Source organism: Oculina patagonica, chromosome 13 (assembly GCF_052425735.1).
Source record: "Oculina patagonica isolate OP01 chromosome 13, crgOcupat, whole genome shotgun sequence".
NCBI lineage: Eukaryota > Metazoa > Cnidaria > Anthozoa > Scleractinia > Oculinidae > Oculina > Oculina patagonica.
The window spans coordinates 27,822,763-27,846,906 of NC_135770.1; the positions used below are offsets into that span (position 1 = coordinate 27,822,763).

Here is a 24,144-nt window from a genome sequence, read left to right on the forward strand (position 1 = left end):
TTAGCCGTGTGTAACATTCTGAAAAGAAAGCATAGCTTTGACTATCGACTTTTGAGAGGCTCGTCCAGAGGCTTTTGAACCTTGGCACATAAACAGTTGTCGAGCTGGAAGGTTTGGATCACAGTTTACGCGATGATAAATATGTATTAGACCAGGATCCGCTGCGCGAAACACCTCAATATCTATGTGGTTTGCAAATTTCTCATACAGATCCACATCTTCCAATCCCCAGCCTTTAATGCTTGTGTCAAACCCTCCAACAGAATCCAAATCTTGATGGTAAATACACGCGGGTCCGTAAGAGTACCACCTCCAAATTCCTGCATCTTTGTTAATGGTAAAGTGCGTGTCTGGCTTGATTTTGTTTTTGTATGTTAAATCAGGATCAAACTGACTGAACATTATTGGAAAGTAAACTCGTTTACCGAGCGCCGTGTTCATTCGGCAGCGATCAATAAACTCCGAGTTAAAGATCAAGTCAACATCACACAAGAATAACAGAGCTGTTTGATCAAATTTATCGGCTGCGAGAGAAAGGGCTATCCCGCGGGAAAAGTTACCCGCAACGTCAAGCCATATAAGCACTGCTTCGGGGTATTTATCTTGATATTCCTTCATTATAACTTTGTGTTCATGGGAAGAAGACACATGGGAAGAATATGCGACTACCAGCTTAACTCTCTGAAGTGTTTTAAGGCAGACCAATTCAAAATTCTTCATGAAACGTCGAAACGTTTCCAGACGCTCTGCCAAGGGGACAATAAAGTGTACATAAGGGGGCATGCTGTCAACGGGCTCAGTTTTGTATACCAAGTTTCCAAATGGCTGTTGGGTATACAGGCGTCTTCTTTGTGAAGTGTAATAAATTTTCGTTTCACCATATGGGTTATTGCGTTGTATCTTTCCGTTGACTAATACTTCTACGATTTGTTGTACGCCATATAGAGGGTGAATACGTCTATAGCCATGTTTTAATTTCTGGACCTTCAGCTTTTTAATATTTTGATTTTTCCTAGCTTCTTCATTTACAAGCTCCTTTGTTTTCTCCAGTAAAATGTTGATTTCATTCTTCACTGCTCTGTGGGGTGGTTCTAAACCAGTATCAGTGGAAATCGATTTAGAACCGGTAAACATGTCCCATTTTTCAGTGTTATTTAATGCCAACGGATTATAGAGATTTCGTTCATCCTGAAGGCTTCGTTTCTCTTGAAGAGAGAGTTCGTTGCTATTTGCTTGAAGCAGTCGATCCATGTTCCTTAAAACCCGTTGGAGCTTTACTGCTTTATGTTGAAGATCTTGAATGCGTTCGCTCATAAAGTGCGAGTGAAGGCGGTACATGTAGGCAGGTTGTTTAATTGGGTGAAGAGTAATGGCTTCATTAATGGTCTTTGTGTTCAGGTCACCTCTAAACATTGATCCATTACCAGTGTATTGATGAAAGAAAAGTGTATTCATCTGAAAGAAATAATAAGCCAAATACTTAATCACAATCTGACAGTTTTTGTTCAAACTTTTCCTGTTGGTTGATTTTTTTAAAATAAAATGACTCCCATAAAAAAGGACGGGGATGCTCGGCGAAATATTTGAACTAAACCTCTAAAGGAGACCAATCTGGGCATGGCTTAATTTAAGCTTAATTGTGACTCCTAAAAAATTTCGAATGGGGTCTCCACCTTATCGTGGTGGAGCGGTTTGCGTGTCTCAATGACCCCTAGAGCTATGTCGGCTGGAGTCTTGTACTCCTGGTAGGGCCACCCATGCCGAACAGGTCGAAGGGTAGAGACCAGACAAAGAGTTACCCCCCCCCCCCTGGTCCTCCAGGTTGGGGGTTGGGCGTAGGGTTAACAACCCTACCCCATAAAAAAAAAAACAGAAGTGTTACAGAAACCAGAAACGTGGACAATGACGGCCTTATGCGCCTACTGGCGCGACGAGTATTGATGATGATAAAAAGATTTTAGACGGATTCTGCTGAAAGTTCGAACAATGAGTACAAAAATTAAGTACCAAAAATCTGCTCATAGCACCGCAAAATTTTGTATACCATTTAAAAGATCTTACTGAAATTCGTTTGTCTTAGTAACCGTGTAATTAAATTCCAAAGCATTCATTCGTACAAATGTTTAAAACGCCCGCCATTTTGATTTGAACTGGCGTGAAACGTCCGTTTTAACTGAAATATAGATAATTTCAAATCCATTTTTCTCTCGCGGGGTCAACTTGAGTGCTAAAGTTTTGGCAGGTTTTTGCAAGCTGTACTTAAACTGTTACCATGCTAAGAGGTCTCTTTAGTAACTTTATTTTTGCCTGTATTGCTCGAATGTTGGGCGGAAACCATCTTAATTCCATGCATATCCAACACAGCTAACGGCGGTTTTCAGTTCTTCACCTGCAAAGCCAACCAAGACCTTAACGGCTAGAAGAAGTGTTCGCTTTTTGCCCTGAACACTTTTAGCTTAGTGAGACCATGCAAAATACTTCATTTTTCCCCCATTAGCGAAACGTCGGTCTTCCCCGTCTCTTTTATATGGGAGTCCCCCCCCCCCCCGCCTTGTGCACATGGTACGACTGTAAACGAATACTTTTTATACATTTTCGCCTTTTGTCCGCACTTAAACGACATTAAAGTTTTTGTAAACAAGTTTGGAAACGGAGCAAAATCTCATGCATACTCTTGGGTGGACAGACATAAACGAATGCATTTGTTAACGCTGACTTCACATCAATTAATTTACGCATGCTCAATGACAGTCTTGTACCCAGCCGTCCTTGTTGGAAAGATAATAGAGAGATTAAGCTTGACGTTATACAGCAAACGGCAAACGCGAGCTTGCCTTTCATTTTGCTACCTTTTTATCGAATTCTAAAATAAATCCCTCATAAAAATAGGGAAAAAATTCCACATTCACAACAAACAGAAAACTACTCATTTCCGCCTACAAACGCCAAACAGCAGACGACAGAAGTTGAATTTTTGCCGTTTGCAGGAAAAATAAACGTCATCCTTAACCTCTCTATTGAGTGTTTTTCATATCCGTTTATCGTTTTCGTGAGGACAGGCGTAAACGATACGTAAACCATCTCTGAACTTGTGTGAACAAAAAACAAACTTAATGATTTTCAGACGTTTTGCGCACGTAAACTTATACTTTAACCGATATACGTATCGACATAACTTAAAAGATTTATCACATGAGAAATTGAACGAGTTTTTAGTGTTCGGACGGGGTTTTACAAATATTACCGACACTCATATAAAGCTCAGGCAGTGCGTTCAAAGTACCTTAAACTTGTTATAATTAGCAGCTTACCTCATGAGACCAAGTGCAGGAAACTCCAGCATAACGTCGTATACATTTGCCAAGCTCAATATCTTCATGCATGTGTAATTTTGGTGCTGTTTGAAGACAATGTTCAAGATGTGGACCAACCTTTCTCAAAACACTTTGACTCAATATCACACCCGGACCCCCCATGCAATAATTCTCTCCGGGCGACAAGTTAAGCATTTCTCTTTCTTCCTTCTTGCCGATTCCTGCATGTCCCAGGTGGATATCATCGGAACTGTTTAACGAACGTAGGAAGCGTAATAACTTGTCATTTCGGACGTAAACATCGTCGTCCGCTCGCATGAACCATTCATACCCGTCGATGTGATGATCGTACATGTATTTAACCATCATTAGCGACTTTTTCAGTGGTGGATACTGCGAGTCATCTACGCCGGGTAAACTGACCACTGGCGCTTCTAACGTAGTTTCACCCGAGCTTGAAAAAAACATCAGTTTTCCGGAAACGTTCCTGCCCCATGTATCAAACACTGCTTTAGCTCGAGTCTCTAGAAATTGCTCAGCTGTCATCACACCAACAAAGATAAATTGACGGTTTTCAAGAATCGGTGTTCTTGGTCCAAATATTAATTTGCTTTTATAAATCAAATGGCATCGATTGTGCTGCACAAACGTCGTAATCTGGAAGCCAATAATCAATCCGGACAGAAATAATAGAAATGTTCGAAGCACTTGCTCCATCTGAAGAAAAGGCTGTCTTTGCTCTAAAAAGGCGGGAAACAAATAGTGTAAAAGAATTTATAGAGGTACCAAACGACAAGCGATATGTGTTAAACACGTTTATGCCACATTGAATAGTGTCGTTTTTTACCTAATTCGGAATATTCATATTACCCTTGAGAATTATTTCTTTCAAATTCAAATACATCAACATGCAAACAAGACAATTAATTTCAGATAGATAAAGGAACAATTCTCTTGAGAACATCAAACGGTCTGAAAAAAACAATAATTTACATACTTTCTGTGGATAAAAACATGCAAGATGATTCAAGCTTTGGCGAGTGATTTAGACATTGAGAATAATGCTTTGCTATATTTAGACTACTTGTAGTCGGTCTTTTCTCGTAGTGCCCGACCCGACGAGCGCGCGGTTTCAAATCGGGAGCGAGCACGCTAAAAGGCAGCATGGACTAGAAGGGGCTTGGGGCGAGACGAGACGAGAAAAAACCTCACGTACACTTGTCTTGCCCCAATCCCTTCTCGCATTTAAAACCCTGGCCCCTCACTCCCTTAGTGGACTTAGTGATTTTGATAGAAATACAGACTGCAAGAAGTCTTTGCTATATTTGACTACATCTCGCTTGTAACACATAAGGAGGCTCGATGTAGTTTTTTAGCCTGAGGGTGAGGGTTTTGAAAGTAAAAATTCGTTTGGTAGACAATGTTAGTAGAGTTTTGCTAAACTTCACAAAAATGATCACATGACAACAATGATTATTATATGGCAATCCCAGTCCTAGGTAAATCAGAGCGTTCTGTGATTGGTTCTTTCTTCGTCGGGATTTTGCCATACGGACCGTTTCCATGAAAACGATCCAAGTCGTGTATCTTTTTTCGAAATCCGGCAAATTCATAATTTGCAACTAAACCTGCACAAAGAAAACGTGTACACACTCTCATTCTTCGCAAAAAAAACTACCTAACAGATTGATATTTTACAGAGCTTACAACATGGACGAAGAAAACGTATATTCACCAAGCGAATTTTTAACGCATTATGCAAAAAATCATGAAACTTGTGTTGTAGAAATTGAAACACGCATCACCGAAAGCCAGAGGCCATAGACTATTTTATAAACGAACAGAAAAGTATAAACACAAATAAGAAGACGGCTACTAATATGAACACTCTTCTCCGCTACATGGAAGGTAATGGTACGACAAATGAAAGAATTGAAAGCCTACCTGGTTCTGAGCTTGACCAACTTTCCATCCAAATTTTTCACGCAGCGAATTTTTTATAAGCACACGCAGCAAAAAATGGAGAAGAGTAACAGGCCAGCGCCAATTTCCAATTTTCAGCGCAGCATTCAGCGATACCTGAGAGGAAATATCCATTCAACATACTCAACGACAATGAGTTTGAAAAATCGAGATCCAAAAGTACTAGCTGCGAAGTGCTAGTACGGCGAAGGAAACAACAACCTGCAATCCGCTCAGGCGATTGATCAAGACGACGAAGATGCTCTTTTTGAAGCGGGAGAATTTGGCGACTCCAATCCAGTTGCACTTCAAAGAACTGTCTGGGGGTTTTTGTCCTTACACTTCGGTTTAAGAGGCAGAGACGAAGCCGGTCCGTGCTTTGTTGTTGTTTTTTTCGAATTTTATCAAAGAGTACAAACGAAAATGTTAAATATAAAGTGCAGCGTGGTGGCGTCGAACCCTGGTCGTCCGACTGACGTATGAAGAGGTGTCTCCTGACCACCAACTTGTACGATCATGCAGGCCGTTCGTTAAGAAACATGACTCAAACTATTTCCTATATGAAACTCGTCTTAGTTAAGATGATCACGTTATTGGGCAGAATTAGGTACGTAGTCCCTGGGTGGGTGGGTGGGTGGGTGGGTGGGGCGAGATAGCGGCCGTCATAGGAGATTTCCGCTGCTCTCTCGAGTCCGGTCTTTGGAGGAGCGCAGGCTCATTCCCCGAACAGCGGCTGGTAATTGAGCGTACTTTACACGCTAACTCCCGATGTCTCCCGGGGGGGGGGGGGGAATCCTATATGAAACGGACGGGGATGCTCGTCGGAAATTTTGAAAAGTACCCCTAAAAGAGATCAATCTGGGTGTGACTCAAGCTTTTCTTGATCCCTAAAAGATACCAAAAAACTAAGAATATAATTTATATTTGAATATTTATTCGTGTGTAAACCTTAATGAGACCATTATGGCTAAAAATATTGGTGTTTTGCCCGGAACACACTAAGTGAGACCAAGAATCCGAAATTTACACCTCTAAGCGAGACGACGAGCATCCCCGTCACTTTCATATGCGAGCCTCCCCCCCCCCCCCCGGCCAATTTCTCCCAAGATTTGAATTGTAAAGCGTATTTGAACATATCAGGCATGAAAAATGTGCTCAATAAATGCATTACCACTGTCATTATTGAAAACCACTCTAAAACCCTGCTAGCTAGGTGTGCTCATGTTTTGTTATGGACATAAACATCGTCGTTCGTTCGCATGAACCATTGTACTTAAACGCATGTTTAAGCGACATAATTAATTAAATCACTCATTTTCTACCGGGTTATTAAGTCTATTCAGTTTCCAACTTTCTGATTCCTTCAACATCCCCAGATGCAAGAAGTGACTCCATTTTGATTGGAAAATTTTTAATTCAAGTATACACCTAATTGCAATAGGGTTGTCGTAGAAAAAAGTGAAAAAGTCCAATACAAAATAGTCAAATGGGAATTAATAATGCGCATGCATGAAATTTATTCGAAAAGATGGCCTTAAAATGCCTCCAAACTACGAATATATCAATTTATTTTGTTGCAGCATAAAAAGAGTGGACTCAAAGTGTGCAGATAATACTGGTGAGTTTTCTGTAATGCTACCAGTTATGAAACTACGCCAATTTATTCCTATTTACTTTTCTTCTTTTTTGCTTTTTCCTATGACAACGTTATTACAATTAGGTGTATGCGAACATTTAACGAATACATTACACAGATTACACATCTAAAAAAACCTGGGTACCGTATTTATTATTATGAAATAGAGGGGTTTTCACTTGAGTGTCGAAAGTAATTTGCGTTTGCTTTGGTTTTGCATTGCTACGCTCAGTGATTGGTTTAAAAATCTCGCGCCACTTTCTCGTCCAATCAGAACTAAAACCAAAACCAATCGTGACTCGCTCGCGCACGTTTTCCCGCGCTTCGCGTCAGCTACATGTATTTGCTTCGAGTTTTGATTGGTTTACTGGATAGTTTGCGTCCTTAATTTGTGATTGGGCAGAGTGATAACTTTGGTTTTGGTTTTACGACACTCAACTGAAAACTGCTCTATACCCACAAAACAAACTAAAAATGTAGGACGCGATACCTTGCGCTGAATAACGTACAAGCTCGTATAACTAATCTTAGACGGTATCTCACGCATTACATATATACGCGGCGCCTTCAATATTTCTTTCCACAGAAAAGCTGTTCTTCATGCACTTTCCAGCTGGCTGAGAAAAAAAATTCAACCCATCTGGCTGGCCGTGTTTTTTGTAATCAGCAGTTTTCTTGCTTTCTAAAGTATAACCATGTAAAATTTCATAAAAATCTAATGACTGGTTCGTTAGAAATCGTGCGTTTTCTCGGCCAGCTGGGAAGTGCATGAAGAACAGCTTTTCTGTGGAACAGCTCCGTTTTGTCCTCCTGTTTTACAGCACAGGTCATTATTGTACATACTGCTTGTAAAATAAGCAAACCACTACAAAATATATATTTGTCGCTTTACTCGGTTTTCCATTAACAAGCTCATTTTCTCTTTGTACTCAAAAACATCACTGACTTATTTTCATTTTCTCTTTGCCTGATTTGCAATAACATATCTTCTTTCGCTGAAATGGGCTAGATCAAACGACGCGACACACATGGCTATTTTTCTACGTTTTTCTAAACTTGAGTCGCTTAATTTTTTTAGATCCCAGAACTTTTCACTTGTACGTGACTGACTCGCCCATTCTATAAGAGAAAGTCTAGGGTCGAGAATGGTCGCTTTCAATTCCAATAGAAGTACAAGGCGCGTAATGCGCATGCGTACAGGTCTGCTGTTTGTCACTAAATCACTTATTATAATTATTATTATTGCCTTACAAATTAAACCATGAAGAGTTTGTAGAGCATTCACTCAAAAACGTCATTTCTGTGCCGAGTTCCGAGAAAGCTACCTACTTGATTTTAGAACTGTCAATCTATAGTCAGGTTATGTTCGATTGGCTCCATTTAACTGCTTGAACTAAATTACAGCTTCTTTTTTTAATTATGTATTACATTCTGAAAGGAGAGCATAGCTCTGATAAGTGACTCTTGAGAGGCTCGTCCAGAGGCTTTTGAACCTTGGCACATAAACAGTTTTCGAGCTGGAAGGTTTGGATCACAGTTTACGCGATGATAAACATGTATTAGACCAGGATCCGCTGCGCGAAACACCTCAATATCTATGTGGTTTACAAATCTCTCATACAGATCCACGTCTTCCAATCCCCAGCCTTTAATGCTGGTGTCAAACCCTCCAACAGCATCCAAATCTTGATGGTAAATACACGCGGGTCCGTACGAGTATGACCTCCAAATTCCTGCATCTTTGTTAATGGTAAAGTGCGTGCCTGGCTTGATTTTGTTTTTGTATGTTAAATCAGGATCAAACTGACTAAACATTATTGGAAAGTAAACTCGTTTACCGAGCGCCGTGTTCATTCGGCAGCGATCAATAAACTCCGAGTTAAAGATCAAGTCAACATCACACAAGAATAACAGAGCTGTTTGATCAAATTTATCGGCTGCGAGAGAAAGGGCTGTCCCGCGGGAAAAGTTACCCGAAACATCAAGCCATATAAGCTCTGCTTGGGGGTATTTATCTTGATATTCCTTCATTATAACTTTGTGTTCATGAGGAGAAGACACAAAGGAAGAATATGCGACTACCAGCTTAACTCTCTGAAGTATTTTGAGGCAGACCAATTCAAAATTCTTCATGAAACGTCGAAACGTTTCCAGACGCTCAGCCAAGGGGACAATAAAGTGTACATAAGGGGGCATGTCGTCAACGGGCTCAGTTTTGTATACCAAGTTTCCAAACGGCTGTTGGGTAAAAAAGCGTCTTCTTTGTGAGGGATAAGTAAATCTCCTGCCACCAATTGGGTTATTGAGTTGTATCTTTCCGTTGACTGTTACTTCTACGATTTGTTGTAAGCCGTATAGCGGATGAATACGCCTATAGCCATGATTTAATTTCTGAACCTTCAGCTTTTTAATATTTTGATTCTTCCTAGCTTCTTCATCTACAAGTTCCTTTGTGTTCTCCAGTAAATTGTTTACTTCAATCTTGAATGCTCTGTTGGGTGATTTTAAACTAGTTTCAGTGGAAAACGATTTTGTCGTAAACATGTCCCATTTTTCAATGTTATTTATGGCCAACTGATGATGGAAATCTCTTTCATCCTGAAGGCTTCGTTTCTCTTGAAGAGAGAGTTCGTTGCCATTTGCTTGAAGCAGTCGATCCATGTTCCTTAAAACCCGTTGGAGCTTAACTGCTTTGTGTTGAAGATCTTGAATGCGTTCGTTCATAAAGTGCGAGTGGAGTCGGTACATGTAGGCAGGTTGTTTAACAGGGTGAAGAGTAATGGCTTCATTAATGATCTTTGTGTTCAGGTCACCTTTAAACATTGATCCATTACCAGTGTTATGGTGAACGAAAATAGTACTCATCTGAAAGAAGCAATAGGCCAGATAATTAATTAATTAGGAGCTCTAAGCCTCAAATTGGCAGAGCAAAAGTTTTTTATTGACAAAATCACAGCAACATAACAAACAAGGATGATTTTCGTGCATTTTAAATGACACTTTCACACAATTTGAGATAAACTTGAAAAAAGTCGGGCCGAAGTTTTTCAAGTTTACCCGAACGCAATCCGTTTTAATCTTCTCGAATTTTGCCCACCCATGCCCCTTTTTGGCCTTTCTGTGTTTCTTTTGAGTTCTTCAACAGTTTTAAGCCGTTATTGTGATATTTCAATCAATTCTTCGACAAGTTGGTCAGTGCCAAAGTTGCCTAAAATTGCGTGACATAGCCCCTTTATTTGCGATTATTTTACTTTTAACAAGAGAATATTCTCTTGCTTTAAGGTCATTTCATCGAAATGGAATTTACAATAGATTTTCGTTCAAACTTTGTCTATTGGTTGGTAACCTTAAAATGTAATAAAAAACACTAAAACTTTATTTCAGCATGAGTATCAAAGCTGTTTAGTTTTTTTGCAAACTTAAATTTTGAAATAAAAAATGGAAGATCCTGGTATTCGTTAAGGGACAGGGATCCCTTTTTATACCCCATCAGATTCCAGAAAATATCAGCTTCTACAAATATTTTTTTGTTCACTATAAGTTTCATGGGAGCCGAAAAAATGGGAGAAAGCAAAACGTGAAATATGACAAATGATCTCAGTACTGCATCGACACTATGAGGTATCGTGACTCCCAGTAGTGGAACATGTATTGCTTTCTGTGGAGAGCGTAGACAGTACTTTTGACTCAGTGAAAATTGCATAAATAGTCCCAGCTGGTGGTACAAATCATAGAAGATCGGCAAATTCACGATCTTATTTAATATTCCAGCTAGTTTAAAAGGAACAACAGCGCGAACTGATTGCACTCAAATTAGGCCAGACTATAGTGCAAAGGCTGTTCTTGCAAGGGACGAGTTCTCCGATGAAAGCGAGTCAAGAAAGTATGTTTTTTCAGCTATATTTCAGAGGCGGTACCCGCTTCTTTGAGGTCAAAGTTGCACGCCTTGTGTAAATAATTGAATTCTGTACACGAGTCGAAAACTTTGCATATGGACCTGCTCTCGCACGCTTCAAATCGCCAAGAAAACGTCATTTAAAAACTGAAACAATGCGAAAATATTTCAACTTCATTTTATTACAAATACACAGCCGTAAAAAGCAGATTTTTAGGAAGCTTAAATATTAACAATAGCAATAAGTGAAGAAATTTGAATATTCAAGAGGGCATTCTGTGACCTCACAAACCAAGGATGGTAAGCCTGTGGTACGCCTATCATTTTACCAGCACTCAAGTGAACCCGGGTTTACACGGGCAATTATTATGTGACAAATATATTTGATGGTGTAGATGAAACAACAGTTATTTGTCAGCAGCTCAAAGTTTAGTGCGCCATTAGTGACCTTGGACAGCAGAGATACACATACAGGAAGGGCTGGTAGGGCTATAGCCCTACCACTTTATTGGTTGGGTTGATATTTTAGGGCTCATGAAAAGGATGATGTAATATATAGCTATAGGCAAGCCTAAAAGCGGAGCTCCACATTTATTTAAAAAAGACCTTAATGGAAAAAAACTAAACCTTGCCCATGCGGAATCTATCGAAACTGCGTTCAGAAAATAAAAACATCATGAAATTTTCTGTCATAAAATCAGTCCCAGCAATTCAGTAGGAGGTGGTTATCTTGCATCAGGGTCCTGTATCTTTCTTCAGCGGACTTGATCTATGTAGTGCTTGGCTTCGTTTTAACACAATCATTTGCTAAAGTTATTATATTCTCGATGATGACAGCCGCAGATTCAACAGCAAACAACAGATACAAGCAAACTGGACTTACACAAGGAATATCATTCGCAATTATTTCGGTCTCCTCGTAAACAATTTTCGTTTTCCACAATTTCACGGACTGATATAGATTACTTTTGAGGACATCTTGGGAGAAAGAATGTTCTCTGTCGCTCTTTTTATTCGCGGTCTCATTCAGCCTACACGACAAACACCGTACAACAAATTTTCCTGCGTTTTCATATCATAACTTCGTTGTGACCTAACCTAACCGAAGAGCGAAGTATCGTTTATTAAAAAACTATTACACTTAACAGTCCTTGGACTAAATTACGTGTATTATTACAATTTTATAAAAATGTATAAAAACTATATATATTACAGGATTTAAAAAATATTAAAAGCTATTTATATTAACGTCCACATCACCCAGTCGATAGAAAATAACGTCAATCACTCGTTGTACGGTTAAGAAATATGCGACCAGAGACCAATAAAATTAAAATTTAACCGTGTAGCGATTGAACGAGAGCCACAATTTTTTTGCGTAAAGGCGCATCGAGGTTTCGACTCCCTCACACTTGAAAAAAGACAAACAAAATAGAGCAGTTGGATAATAAACCTCTCAGATCTTTTGCTGTGTAGTGTCGCTGAGTAATTTTACCCGTTGTCCACATTTTGTCTTGCCCTGCGAGCTTTATTTGCTTTTTATAATTTCCTTTCTTTTCTTTAGCCACGGGCGGGAAACCTCCTCGTTCCTAATCCGTGCGTACGTAAGGGGGTGGCGGCGACCCCCAAAATTTCTCGGCTCGATGAATAACCATTTGCTTATGGATGCTCCGCTCGCGCGCGCCTTCGGCGCGCGCGGGAACCCCGCTATGAATTTTCGCATGATAAATAGCGGGAAAATGACACCTAATGCTTGTTTGTCTTAGCCAGCTTTTTAGCCCTACCACTTCAAAATGGTCTCCGCGGTCCCGGACATAAAAGCTAACATGCCAGCTTGTCAACAAATGTATTTGTCACATAAAAATCGACCAATTTTTCTCATCTACAGGAGAAAATAAAAATTGTCAAATAAAAATTTTCATATAAAAATTGCTCGTGTAAACGCGCCTTTAAACTCAGTCATAATTAGCAGCTTACCTCAAAAGCCTGAGTGCAGGAAACTCCAGCATAACGTCGTATACAATTGCCAAGCTCAATATCTTCATGCATGTGTGCCTTTGGTGCTGTTTGAAGACAATGTTCAAGATGTGGACCAACTTTTCTCAACACACTTTGGCTCAATATCACACCCAGTCCCCCCATGCAATAGTTCTCTCCGGGTGACAAGTTAAGCATTCCTCTTTCTTCTTTCTTGCCGATTCCTGCATGCCCCAGGTAGATATCATCGGAACTGTTTAACGAGCGTAGGAAGCGTTCTAACTTGTCATTTCGAACGTAAACATCGTCGTCCGCTCGCATGAACCATTCGTATTCGTCGATGTGATGATCGTACATGTGTTTCACCATCATTAGCGACTTTTTTAGCGGTGGAAACGAGTCATCTACATCGGGTAAACTGACCACTGGCGCTTGAAACGTTTTAGGAGTCGCGCCGGAACTTGGGAAAAAACTCAATTTACCCACAACGTTCCTGCCCCATGTATCAAACACTGCTTTAGCTCGAGTCTCCAAAAATTTCTCAGCTGTCATCACACCAACAAAGATAAATTGACGGTTTCCAAGATTAATCTCATGCGGCTTTGTCAGTGTTCTTGGTCCAAATATTCTTGTATAAATCAAATGACATCGATTATTCCGCACAAACGACGTAATCAGGAAACCAACAATCAGTCCGGACAGAAATAAAATGCATTTTCGAAGCGCTCGCTCCATCTGAAGGAAAGGCTGTTTTTGCTCTAAAAGGGCGGGGAACAAATAGTGTAAAAAAGCGAAATGTGTTATAAAAAAGCGATTGTGTTATGGACATTTATGCCCCGGGATTATGCCATATTTAATACTTTCTTGATACCTTTAGCTTCATTTTTGTCCCCATTCAGACTACGCATGTTACTCTTGAGAATTATTTTCGTTCAAAGAGCCGATTCGCACTCGGGGACAAGTGTTGAAATGTCCTGGCATTTTGAGAAAAAAAATGTTGCAACAAGTTGTCAGATACATCTTGAAGCCGGAACAAAAGGTGAAATGACTAGTACAATAGCTTTGCACCTGCTCCGGACATCTTGGTTTATTTCTCAGTCGCTTTATGCAAAGCAAAAACGCGAAATTAACAAATTCTGTCTTTTGGGATAAATTTGTTTGTCTTACTCAGCATTACACAGCCACATAAATTTGAAGGGTTGGGCATTATGAAGGCTTCACTTGTGGCAATTTAGATCGCAAAACAACGGAATACTGTAAAACAATTCAGTTTTTTTCTCATAACATTTTCCGCAAAGAGAAAAAAAAACATCGGTGATGTAAACATCAATGCGTTAATTTGTTCTTGAAACTTGAGGTCGCGCATAAATTCTCAGAAAAAAAAACCACACACAATGGCCAATCAATAACGTATTGTTTCCGGGAGTCACAATAATAATAATAATAATAGGTTTTTTAAAAAACTCCCCCAATGGGGCTTTTCAGTGATATGTACAACATGAATAAAAATAAAAATAAATTAAAAATCGATATATAATTCTATTTATAATTCTACTATCCTCTTGAAGTCGTTAAAATTCATTGATAGTTTTAGACTATTAGACTGGTAATTGCCCGAAAAGCAAAAGATTTTTTCCCTGTACTAGTTTTGAATAGTGGGATCTGCAGCTTTTGGCAGTTGCGTGTGGATCGCCCTGTTGCCTGTTCCCAAGTTGTGAAAAGTTTAGTAAGATATTCGGGGGCACAGCCCGCCATACACTTAAAAGTTAATGTGGCTCCGCGCAGGTACAGCTGTTGCTTAAATGGCATCCAGCGCAAGTTCTTGAGTGCTGGGGTGATATGGTCGAATATTCTCACGCCGCAGCAGGTTCTCGCTGCAAAGTTTTGGACTAGTTGCATCTTTTCAAGGGACATGGGAATGCGGATTTTCCTGACATTTTTCCCGCCTTCGGGCAGGACAATGGTAGCCTGCGGTACAGACGGGGTTTAGTTCGTCTGCAAACGTGACGCACGGGCTAGACAAGGTCAGACAATGGCTCCTTTGAAGTTTTTCCCGTTTTGACAAAATCTGTCCCAGTCCAAACAAGTCGTGATGACGTGCGATCACCTTTTTGGTTTGACAAGCAAAGCCACGTGATCAAAATCGCTGACGGTTGGCGCCGAAATCAACTGTTACACGCGTCTCCGAAAAAAAACAGTCTACCTGTTTCGGTATTAACCGCGCTACACACAAGCAAATGCAATTGACTGCGATCCTTTTGGTCAGCACCAGCGCGTTCAATCACCGCTGTCCGAAAACGCGCAGGCTCTGGGAATGAGATTGAATCCTTCACTTTGCACTGAAGACAGTCACTGACAAATATAGCTTTGTACGTAACCAGGAGCCCATTACCTGGAGCGTGCAACTTTCGTATATTTGTGCAACGGCGTTTTCACGTATAAGTAAAGTTATTTTTAGCTAAGCCTTTAATTCCCGCGAAAATTACTGCTTTCGATGAAGTCAGCCGACTACTTTGCGAGGAGACTCCCAGGGGGTTCAGGATCACGCTTTGACAATTTGGTCAAAATGGCGGCGTCAAAATTATAAAGATTTGTATGAAACTTTATAGCAAAAATTTATATCGAAAGAAAATATAACAAACAGCTAGTAAAGTTCACATTTTACATCATATGTTGTCCATGTGATGTTTCTTGACTGTTATAAAGCATTCAAACCTATTCTCACTGAATAATTAATTAACGCATCATGAAACAACTATTTAAATACTCCGCGGTCCCTAGGGATGCATTGCTGCATTGCGGGCTCCCCGTATAAGTAGAATAGACCGCGTGGCTTTGATTTCACTGTGTCACAGCGACCGCCGAGCTAGACGACGGATCAAGGTTCGCTTGTCTTTTTAGTTTGTCAACCAACACCAGCTCGTCTTTCGTTCCTTTCAATGGCGGAACCGGCGGGAGAACTACCTCCTTTGGCGGCAGAACCACCCGCAATTCCTGAACCGGCAGCAGAACCTGTGGCAGAGCCTGTTCTTGAACCGGTTGCTCAACCGGCGGCGCCTAATCAGGTAACATTCAGTTTTTTAGTGCGTTTCTTTCGTCTATGGCTTTGGCTACTCGTTTGTAGGACGCGTTTTCATATCGTTTCTACAGCATTTTTTGGGTTGTTTGTTTTCCTAGTTTCGCTAGCACTTTGCTTAGCATGTTTTCATGTTGCACGTGTCCCTGGGGCTTTTGTCGGCGTTTTTTTAGTATTTTGCTTACTCGGTTCGTTCCAGCTTGTTTCCCAGGCGTTTTGGTTCGTCTCTTTCTTGTTATCTACTCTATAGTTGCCGGTTCTGCTCCGGGACCTCTTGTTTCGTTTTATAGGGATTTTTTATAGCGTCCTTGGTCTTGTTTTTGTCTTTAACAAATACTTTTGTATAAACGGTCCGGGACCGTTCGGCTCCGGGAGCCGGTGTTGTTTTTTAACGATATATTTATTGTGTTTGGCTCCGGGAGCCGGCGTTTGTTTTGAACGAAGTAGTCACTTGTAAACGGTCCGGGACCGTTGTTTGGCTCCGGGAGCCGGTGATGTTTTGTACGAAATATTTATTGTGTAATCGGTCCGGGACCGTTCGGCTCCGGGAGCCGGTGTTGTTTTTTAACGGGATGTTTATTGTGTAAACGGTCCGGGGCCGTTCGGCTCCGGGAGCCGGTGTTTGTTTTAACGAAGTAGTCACTTGTAACGGTCCGGGACCGTTGTTTGGCTCCAGGAGCCGGTGATGTTTTGAACGAAATATTTATTGTGTAAACGGTCCGGGACCGTTCGGCTCCGGGAACCGGTGTTGTTTTAACGAGATATTTATTTGTGTAAACGGTCCGGGACCGTTCGGCTCCGGGAGCCGGTGTTTGTTTTGAACGAAATAGTCACTTGTAAACGGTCCGGGACCGTTGTTTGGCTCCGGGAGCCGGTGATGTTTTGAACGAAATATTTATTGTGTAAACGGTCCGGGACCGTTCGGCTCCGGGAGCCGCTGTTGTTTTAACGAGATATTTTATTTTGTGTAAACGGTCTGGGACCGTTCGGCTCCGGGAGCCGGTGTTTGTTTTGAACGAAATAGTCACTTGTAAACGGTCCGGGACCGTTGTTTGGCTCCGGGAGCCGGTGATATTTGAACGAAATATTTATTGTGTAAACGGTCCGGGACCGTTTCGGCTCCGGAAGCCGGTGTCGTTTTTAACGAGTTATTTATTGTGTAAACGGTCCGGGACCGTTAGGCTCCGGAAGCCGGTGTCGTTTTTGAACAAGATATTTATTGTGTAAACGGTCCGGGACCGTTGTTTGGCTCTGGCAGCCGGGGTTGTTTATTGTGAGTCAGTTTTGTTTTTAAACAAATAATTATTTGTGTATACGGTTCGGGTCCGTTTCGGCTCTGGGAGCCCGGCGGTTTTTGGTTTCAGGGTACGTACGGGATATTGGGCATACAATCCGGAAACTTTCTGGCTCCGGGAGCCGGATTTCCTGCTTTGGAGCGAAGTTTCTTTGGGATACGGTCTGGTACTTATTCGGTAGATAGTCTTGTCTGGTACGAACATATTTTATCGTGTTTTCTTTTGCGATCGGTCAGTACTGGGGCTAAAGAGGAGATAAAGAGTTTCAATGTAATGCTTCCCTTTTTCCGTCAACCCCTAGGCGGACGATCGTATTAAGTTGCTTGAGGACAAGTTGAAGGCTCTGGAGGACAGGCAAGGCGTTGACGTAGTTACCACCGCTCTTGCGTCAGTCCGTAACGCTCTTCTGAAACCAGAATCAATTTACGATCCTTGGGAGGCGTCATCTCTCGTTGAGGCCCTAGTACGAGCGGCCAGGTCGTCCGCCCACGAGAAGGCAGACCACTTCGCAGCCATATTGGATGAATTGAAGGGGAGATCCAGTGTCCTCTCACCCTCCGCTCATAGAAAGCTACTTTTGGGGCTTTTAGGCGACCCTGTTAGGGCCAAGGTAGCGAAAGAGTCTTCGGCGCTTTTAAAGTCAATCCAACGAGAAGAGCCTGGGTTCCAGAGTCGTAACAGCACCCGCCACTTCAGGCGCCAACGCCCTTACATCTATAGTCCAGGGAACTGCTATAGATGTGGCCAACCCGGGCATTTTGCCAGGGAGTGTGGCCGCGGACGAGGACGCGGAAACTCAAGGCGTTAGCGACTATTGTCAGGGCGTGGAGTACGATTTTTGTACCTTTCCTGTGCTTCTGATTTCTATGTCATATTTATTTATGGTTTAGCTCGTTTTTTCCTTGCGTAAGGAGTCAAAACTTTTGCCTTTATCGATCACTTGTATTTTTCTTTTTGGTTAATAAAGAATGTTCTCTAGTTTATTTGCGTTTCAATCCTTTTGGGTTTTTTTACCTCATTTCTTCGTTGACCCTGGGGGGCCTTCTCAGTGCCTTTATTCTGGTCTATGATCAGAGCTGGGGTCAACGAAGGATAAGGGGTTTCCCCTGTTTTTTGTTTTCGAGTTTCTTATTTTTGTTTTTCGTTCGACGTGTTTTTTCCAGGACTTCGCGGTTTCCCTGCAGGAAGTCCTTTCCCGCCCGAAGCCTGGCATCGTATGGTGTGATATAAACGGGGAACCCTTATCCTTCGTTGGCCCCACTGTATCAGCAGAGCTTGTCAGCAAAGACCCATCCCTTGCAAACTTGGCGCACTTACGTTTCAGACATCCAGATTATTTTCAGGCTGGCAGTTTGCATGATCATGTTGATTTCTGGGAACACCTCATCTCTTCAACTGGTTACGTTTGTCCTCAAGTTAATTTGTTGCAGATAATCCGAGAGGGAGTGAGGGTTCATGATTTCTTCCGTCATTTCAAGGGGAATTTTAAAGGTAGACATTATGACTCTGCTGTCCCGCCAATTTCCAGTTTTCTGAACTCTTCTTGTTGCCATCAGCATACCGATTTCATTGATACAACAGTTTTGGCTTGGGTGTCTCAGGGTGTCATCAAAGTCTACGGCAAGGTTGGCGTATGCTCTCCCCCGCATTTAGTCCTTCCTTTGACAGTCGAACCATCAAAACCACGTCTTTGCCACGACGAACGTTTTCTAAATTTATGGGTTCGGGATCTTCCATTCAAATTAGATCACCTCCCGGATCTGCCTCGTTATGTCTTCCCAGGGCATTTCCAGACAACCTTTGATGATAAGAATGGATACCAGCACCTTAAGATTCACCCGGACTCCCAGGAATTTTTCAGTTTTTCCTGGAGGGGCTATTATTTTTCTTTCTGTACCTTGCCGTTCGGATGGAAAGCAAGTGCCTTTTTATACCATAACACAGGCCTTGTCGTCACTAGTGCCGCTCGATCTTTGGGCGTTCCCCTATCGCAGTACATTGATGACAGACATGTCGGCCAGTTGTTCCTTTCCGGCCTAGTGGATTGCCAGCCTAGTCGCCAACTCGCCCAAGCAGCAGCCTTTATCCTGTTGTTCCTTCTCATTTCAGCAGGATATTTTGTTAACCTTGCTAAGAGTTCCCCAGAACCGTCCACTTTTGTTAGATTCCTGGGTTTTATCTCCGATTCTATAGTGCAAGCCTTTTTTATCCCGCCCGATAAAAAGGAGAAATTTAGAGCGTTGCGCGAAGAACTCTTGGGATCCTCTTGTGCGCCCGTAAAGAGCTTGCAACGCTTCGCAGGGAAAGCACTATCCTTTAGTCTTGCAATTCCGGCTTGCAAGCTGTATGTACGAGAAGTGTTCAAAGCAATTGCCGTCGTTGCCAAGAATTCTAAGATTTCTGTCCCGATTCAGGGACCTTTGCGACAGGAACTCCAAGAATGGACTTTTCTGGATAACTGGTCGGGACACTTGCCTTGGCGATCGGAGCATCATCTCTCTGTCACAATGTTCAGCGACGCCTCTCAGAGGGCCTGGGGGGCAGTATTAGTAAAAGATGGTCTGAGTCAGCAAATACGAGATTACTGGACCGACCTTGAAGACGATATCAATATCCTTGAAGCTAGGGCTTTATGCAACGCTTTAAGCTCCCTTTTCCCTTCTATCAAAAACACAAGGATCGACGTATGGACGGATAACATGACGCTCCGAGCGGCTTGGGAAAATGGCGGTTGTAAAGTTCCCTGGTCAACCAGGAGATAAACAAGATAGAAGAAATGTCTCGAGCTGGAAATTTTGCTCTACATTTGAAGTATATCCCATCGAGTGAAAACATTGCTGACGCGCCCTCCCGTTCTCTGTCTGATATTGATTGTTCTCTGTCTGAGAAGGCGTGGGCCCGAGTTCAAGCGATGTTTGGGCCACACACGTTTGATTTGATGTCTTTAGACAGTAATTGTCGCAGAGAGAGGGATGGAAGTTTGTTGCCTCAATACTCGCCTTGGCCAACCCCGTTTTCTTCAGGAGTTAACGTTTTCGCTCAACCGGTACCAGTGGAACATAATGTATATGTTTTTCCTCCTTTCGTCCTCGTGGGACCGTTGTTGCGATACCTTTTTGATCAACATCAGCGTTTCGCTTTTACCATTATTGTCCCTCGTCTACACCCGCATCGTTATTGGTGGGCTTTACTCCAGGCCATAGCAGTGGATTCCTTTCTTCTTGGAAGGAAAGGTGATCCGGCTATATTGCTTTTCCCTTCTCGCTCCTCCCCAGAATTCATTGCTAGGCCCTTACCATGGGATCTGTGGGTTTTTCGTTGCATCTGCTCCTGGTAAGCTGTGTATTTGTGCTTGTCTATATAGATCGAACGCTTATGGAAACCTGCTTTCAGATGTTCCGCCTGCCGTTACCCGAACGACAGTGATGCTAATTTTTGCCAAGCCTGTGGTAATCCCACGTCGCGTGAACCAACACAAGGAGCCCGTCCTAATGTGGACATGCCTCTGATTAACAAGCGTTTCGCAGAATTCCGAGAGTCGTTTAGAAACAGACCTTATGAACGACAGAAGGATTCTTTGGAAATTCAGCTATCAAGTTTCTTACGCTCTTTGGTACTTCCAAAGAAGGTCTCTGCTGCGTCCGCTGAAGATATCGTAAAGTTTTTGGTTAGCAAGGATACTGCGGGAAAACAAAAAATCCATGTACGCTCATGCTCCAGGAAGACCTGTGATTGCCCTAAGCGTCTGGCCGCTGGAACTGTCGATTCATATATAGGGAAGCTTCGAGCGATTTTCAATAAGTTAGGCCGTACAGGGTTTTCTAACCCGCTGGCACATCCTTGTGTAAAAGAATATCTCAAGTTTGTAAGAAAGGAGCAAGCCCAGCAACCTTTGCAACCTCGCCAAGCTGTTCCTTTGTTCTATGACAAATTCACCCGCTTGATTACCTATCTCCGTGGGCTTATTGTTGAAGGTTCTGGGCTTTCTCCTCTCAATAAATACCTTTTGGTCAGAGATGTAACTTTCTTTGTCGTTTACTTTTACACGGGCGATAGAGCATCCGATCTGGGGCGTTTAAAGGCAGATCAGCTTTTCCGCCTTAAGGACAGGGAGGGGTTTCTTCTTAACTTTACATTCAGCAAAACGAGGCGCGCGGGTCAACTACGCCCTTTTGCTTTGTTACGTATTCCAAATGTACCCGCCTGCCCGGTTTTTTGGCTTAACTATTATATCGCAGCTTGTGGGTCGTTGGGTGTCCCTCTTCTCGGTGAGTATTTCTTTAGATCTTCGGAACATAAGAAATTTATATCACATCGCCCGTTTGGAGGGTCAGCTGTATCTGCACGACTTCACAAGTATCTTAAGGCCGCGGGCATCGATGACGGTGAGACCCCTCACAGCTTCCGGGTAGGGATTTCTTACACCCTCAAAGGCTTGGGTTGTACTCCAGAGCAGATTGCCCAGTACGTGGGTTGGCGAAGCACAGAAATGGCCCTGTATTACACGCGCCATTCTAATGTTTCCACTTCGTTGCAGTTGCTAGAACGGGTAACATTTAACCTTACTTCAAAGGGCTCTCAGCCTGCTCCGGACCTCTCTGACCAGGGAAATTTGCAAAGAATTTTGTAAGGTTAAACTGTAGCATTCCTTGACTTAGAGTTTTTTCTCGCCAGTGCGCTTTATTTTGTTATTTTCTGTTTTGTTTCATTCATTGTTAGTTAATAAATCTTTAAGTTTTGGAGTGTTGGGTGTTGAGTATTGAGTATTGGGTGTTTTAGTGTTTGGGTATTGAAGGTTATGAAGTCGATGTACGTTTCAGGGAAGCCGGAGGCCTGGGTTATAGCAGACTGCCTCAGGGAATTACAAGGAGCGGATCTCTCTCCCATAACTTAGTTTCATGATGTGTTAAGTAGTAGACAGTGAGGATATAATACTATTCTCACTGAATAATTAATTAACGCATCATGAAACAACTATTTAAATACTCCGCGGTCCCTAGGGATGCATTGCTGCATTGCGGGCTCCCCGTATAAGTAGAATAGACCGCGTGGCTTTGATTTCACTGTGTCACAGCGACCGCCGAGCTAGACGTCGGATCAAGGTTCGCCCCACCCTCCTCCCCTGGTGTTGGTTGACAACTCTTCACGTCCCTATGGCCATCCTCGCTGTCTACCTCTTTACACAACAATCCGCGGATCTCTCTCCCATAACTTAGTTTCATGATGTGTTAAGTAGTAGACAGTGAGGATATAATACTATTTAACTGGTAAGAGTAAACTAAAATGATTTTAGTTTACTCTTACCTAAATTAATGCATTGGTGAACACTTGCGACGCTCGATAAACACTACTGTTTGACAACCAATCCAAAATTGTTTTTAATTAGATCATCTTACTCCAAATCTTCGCATGTGCATAGTTCGAAGACCAAACTTACAGAACACCAAACTTTTGATCCGACTGCTCCTCTCTGCAATTTATATTAAGAATACGGAAAAAAAACATGGTTTGCAAATTCTTGGCTTTCTCCAGCACCTTGCCTCCGATAGAGTGGACGCATTTTTGATTAGTCTCGCCTTTCCCATGCAGCCTCACGCTATGATTGGGTGGTAGTTGTCAAGGCGACGACACTTTTTCCCGCATGTGAGGTGAGACAAACGAGACCGTCGAGGGTGCTCTGCCTTACAAATGTACACTGGCCTCAGCTCCCACAGGGTAATTTTGTCTCACGTACAAATCTAGTCTCATAGATACCATTTAACCAAAGCATTACAGATCTGAAAAAAAAAAACTAAGTACCGTTTTTATTATTATGAAATATATGCACAAAACACATTAAAGTGCCACTATGATCAAATTTTTGATTTTCATTTTTTTACATTGTCGTGAACAATTAGACTTTCTTACTCACCTTGCCAAATTTCAATCTATTACGAACATCAGAAGTCGTTTTATTAAAACATTTATTCCAGAGAATTTACGGCCGCCATTAAACAACCTTGTTCCAAGGCTTGGTTGCGAATAGGGAGAAAATGACGTCAAAGGCTCCAAAATACCTCACGTGTTGAAATTAGAATAACAATCAGGATAGAAAATTGCACGAAAAACAAGTCAAAAGTTTTTGTTGCTTTTCGCGTGATTTTCAATACATGTTGTTATTATAATTTCAACCCGTTAGGAATTTTGCAGCCTTTGACGTCATTTTCTCCCTATTCGCAACCAAGCCTTGGAACAAGGTTATTTAATGGCGGCCCTAAATTATCGGAAATAAACGTTAAAATAAAACGACTTCTGATGTTCGTAATGAATTAAAAATTGGCAGGATGAGTAAAAAAGTCTTATTGTACACGAAAATGTAAAAAATTGGAAATCAAAAATTTGATCATAGTGGCACTTTAATAAAAAGAAAGAGATACCTTCCCATGATTCTTGAACAACTTAAAAACTCCTATCACCATGAGTTCCTGCTATCACTAATCTTTGAGGGTATCCCACGCATTTCATACATACACGCCTAAAATACTTGTTGACACAGAACAGGGCATTCCGGCTTGTATATATACTGCTTGTGAAGTAAACAAATTAAACCATTACAAAATATATTTATTGCTTTCCTCGCGTTTTCCTTACAAGCTCATTTTAGTCCTTGTATACTCAAACTACGTCACTGACTTATTTTCATTTTCCCGTTGCTTGGATTGGCAAAAGCTAGCACTTTTAAGAATTCCTGGTTCTTGTTATATAAATGAGCAGTAACAAATCTTCTTCCGCTGACACGACGCGACACACACGGGTATTTTTCTGCATTTTTCTGAAACTTGGGTCGCTTAACCATTCTACACCCCAGAACTCCTCACTTGTGCATGACTGCGAGTCGCGTCTTGCTAAATCTAGAAAGAGAAAGTCTGGGGTCGAGAATGGTCGTTTTCTCTCCCTCAGAGGTACAAGGCGCGTAATGCGCATGCGTACCGGCCTGGTGTTTGTCACTG

General features: G+C 41.9%; 3 protein-coding genes across 3 annotated transcripts; 1 reads left to right on the forward strand and 2 right to left on the reverse strand.

Annotated features, from left to right (window-relative positions):
- Positions 1 to 4,031, reverse strand: LOC144637096 (chondroitin sulfate synthase 1-like). Its single transcript, XM_078496254.1, has 2 exons — positions 3,312 to 4,031; positions 1 to 1,455 (listed from the first exon to the last, which is right to left on the reverse strand). Exons 1-2 carry the CDS (start codon positions 4,029 to 4,031, stop codon positions 1 to 3), a joined length of 2,175 nt encoding a protein of 724 aa, XP_078352380.1.
- Positions 4,032 to 8,325: 4,294 nt separating this feature from the next.
- On the reverse strand, positions 8,326 to 13,519 carry LOC144637097 (chondroitin sulfate synthase 1-like). The gene is made up of 2 exons (XM_078496255.1): positions 12,785 to 13,519; positions 8,326 to 9,777 (listed from the first exon to the last, which is right to left on the reverse strand). Exons 1-2 carry the CDS (start codon positions 13,517 to 13,519, stop codon positions 8,326 to 8,328), a joined length of 2,187 nt encoding a protein of 728 aa, XP_078352381.1.
- A 1,986-nt stretch (positions 13,520 to 15,505) lies between these two features.
- On the forward strand, positions 15,506 to 18,074 carry LOC144636010 (uncharacterized). Its single transcript, XM_078495145.1, has 2 exons — positions 15,506 to 15,849; positions 17,457 to 18,074. The coding sequence occupies exons 1-2, from the start codon at positions 15,724 to 15,726 to the stop codon at positions 17,961 to 17,963; spliced, it is 633 nt and encodes a 210-aa protein (XP_078351271.1). The 5' UTR covers positions 15,506 to 15,723; the 3' UTR covers positions 17,964 to 18,074.
- Positions 18,075 to 24,144: the final 6,070 nt, after the last annotated feature.

Coding starts and splice junctions, on each gene's coding strand:
- LOC144636010 (XM_078495145.1), top strand. CDS start 15,724: ATGGCGGAACCGGCGGGAGAACTACCTCCTTTGGCGGCAGAACCACCC. Junction 15,850..17,456: donor AACCGGCGGCGCCTAATCAG/GTAACATTCAGT, acceptor GTCAACCCCTAG/GCGGACGATCGTATTAAGTT.
- LOC144637096 (XM_078496254.1), bottom strand. CDS start 4,031: ATGGAGCAAGTGCTTCGAACATTTCTATTATTTCTGTCCGGATTGATT. Junction 1,456..3,311: donor CCTGCACTTGGTCTCATGAG/GTAAGCTGCTAA, acceptor TATTTCTTTCAG/ATGAATACACTTTTCTTTCA.
- LOC144637097 (XM_078496255.1), bottom strand. CDS start 13,519: ATGGAGCGAGCGCTTCGAAAATGCATTTTATTTCTGTCCGGACTGATT. Junction 9,778..12,784: donor CCTGCACTCAGGCTTTTGAG/GTAAGCTGCTAA, acceptor TGCTTCTTTCAG/ATGAGTACTATTTTCGTTCA.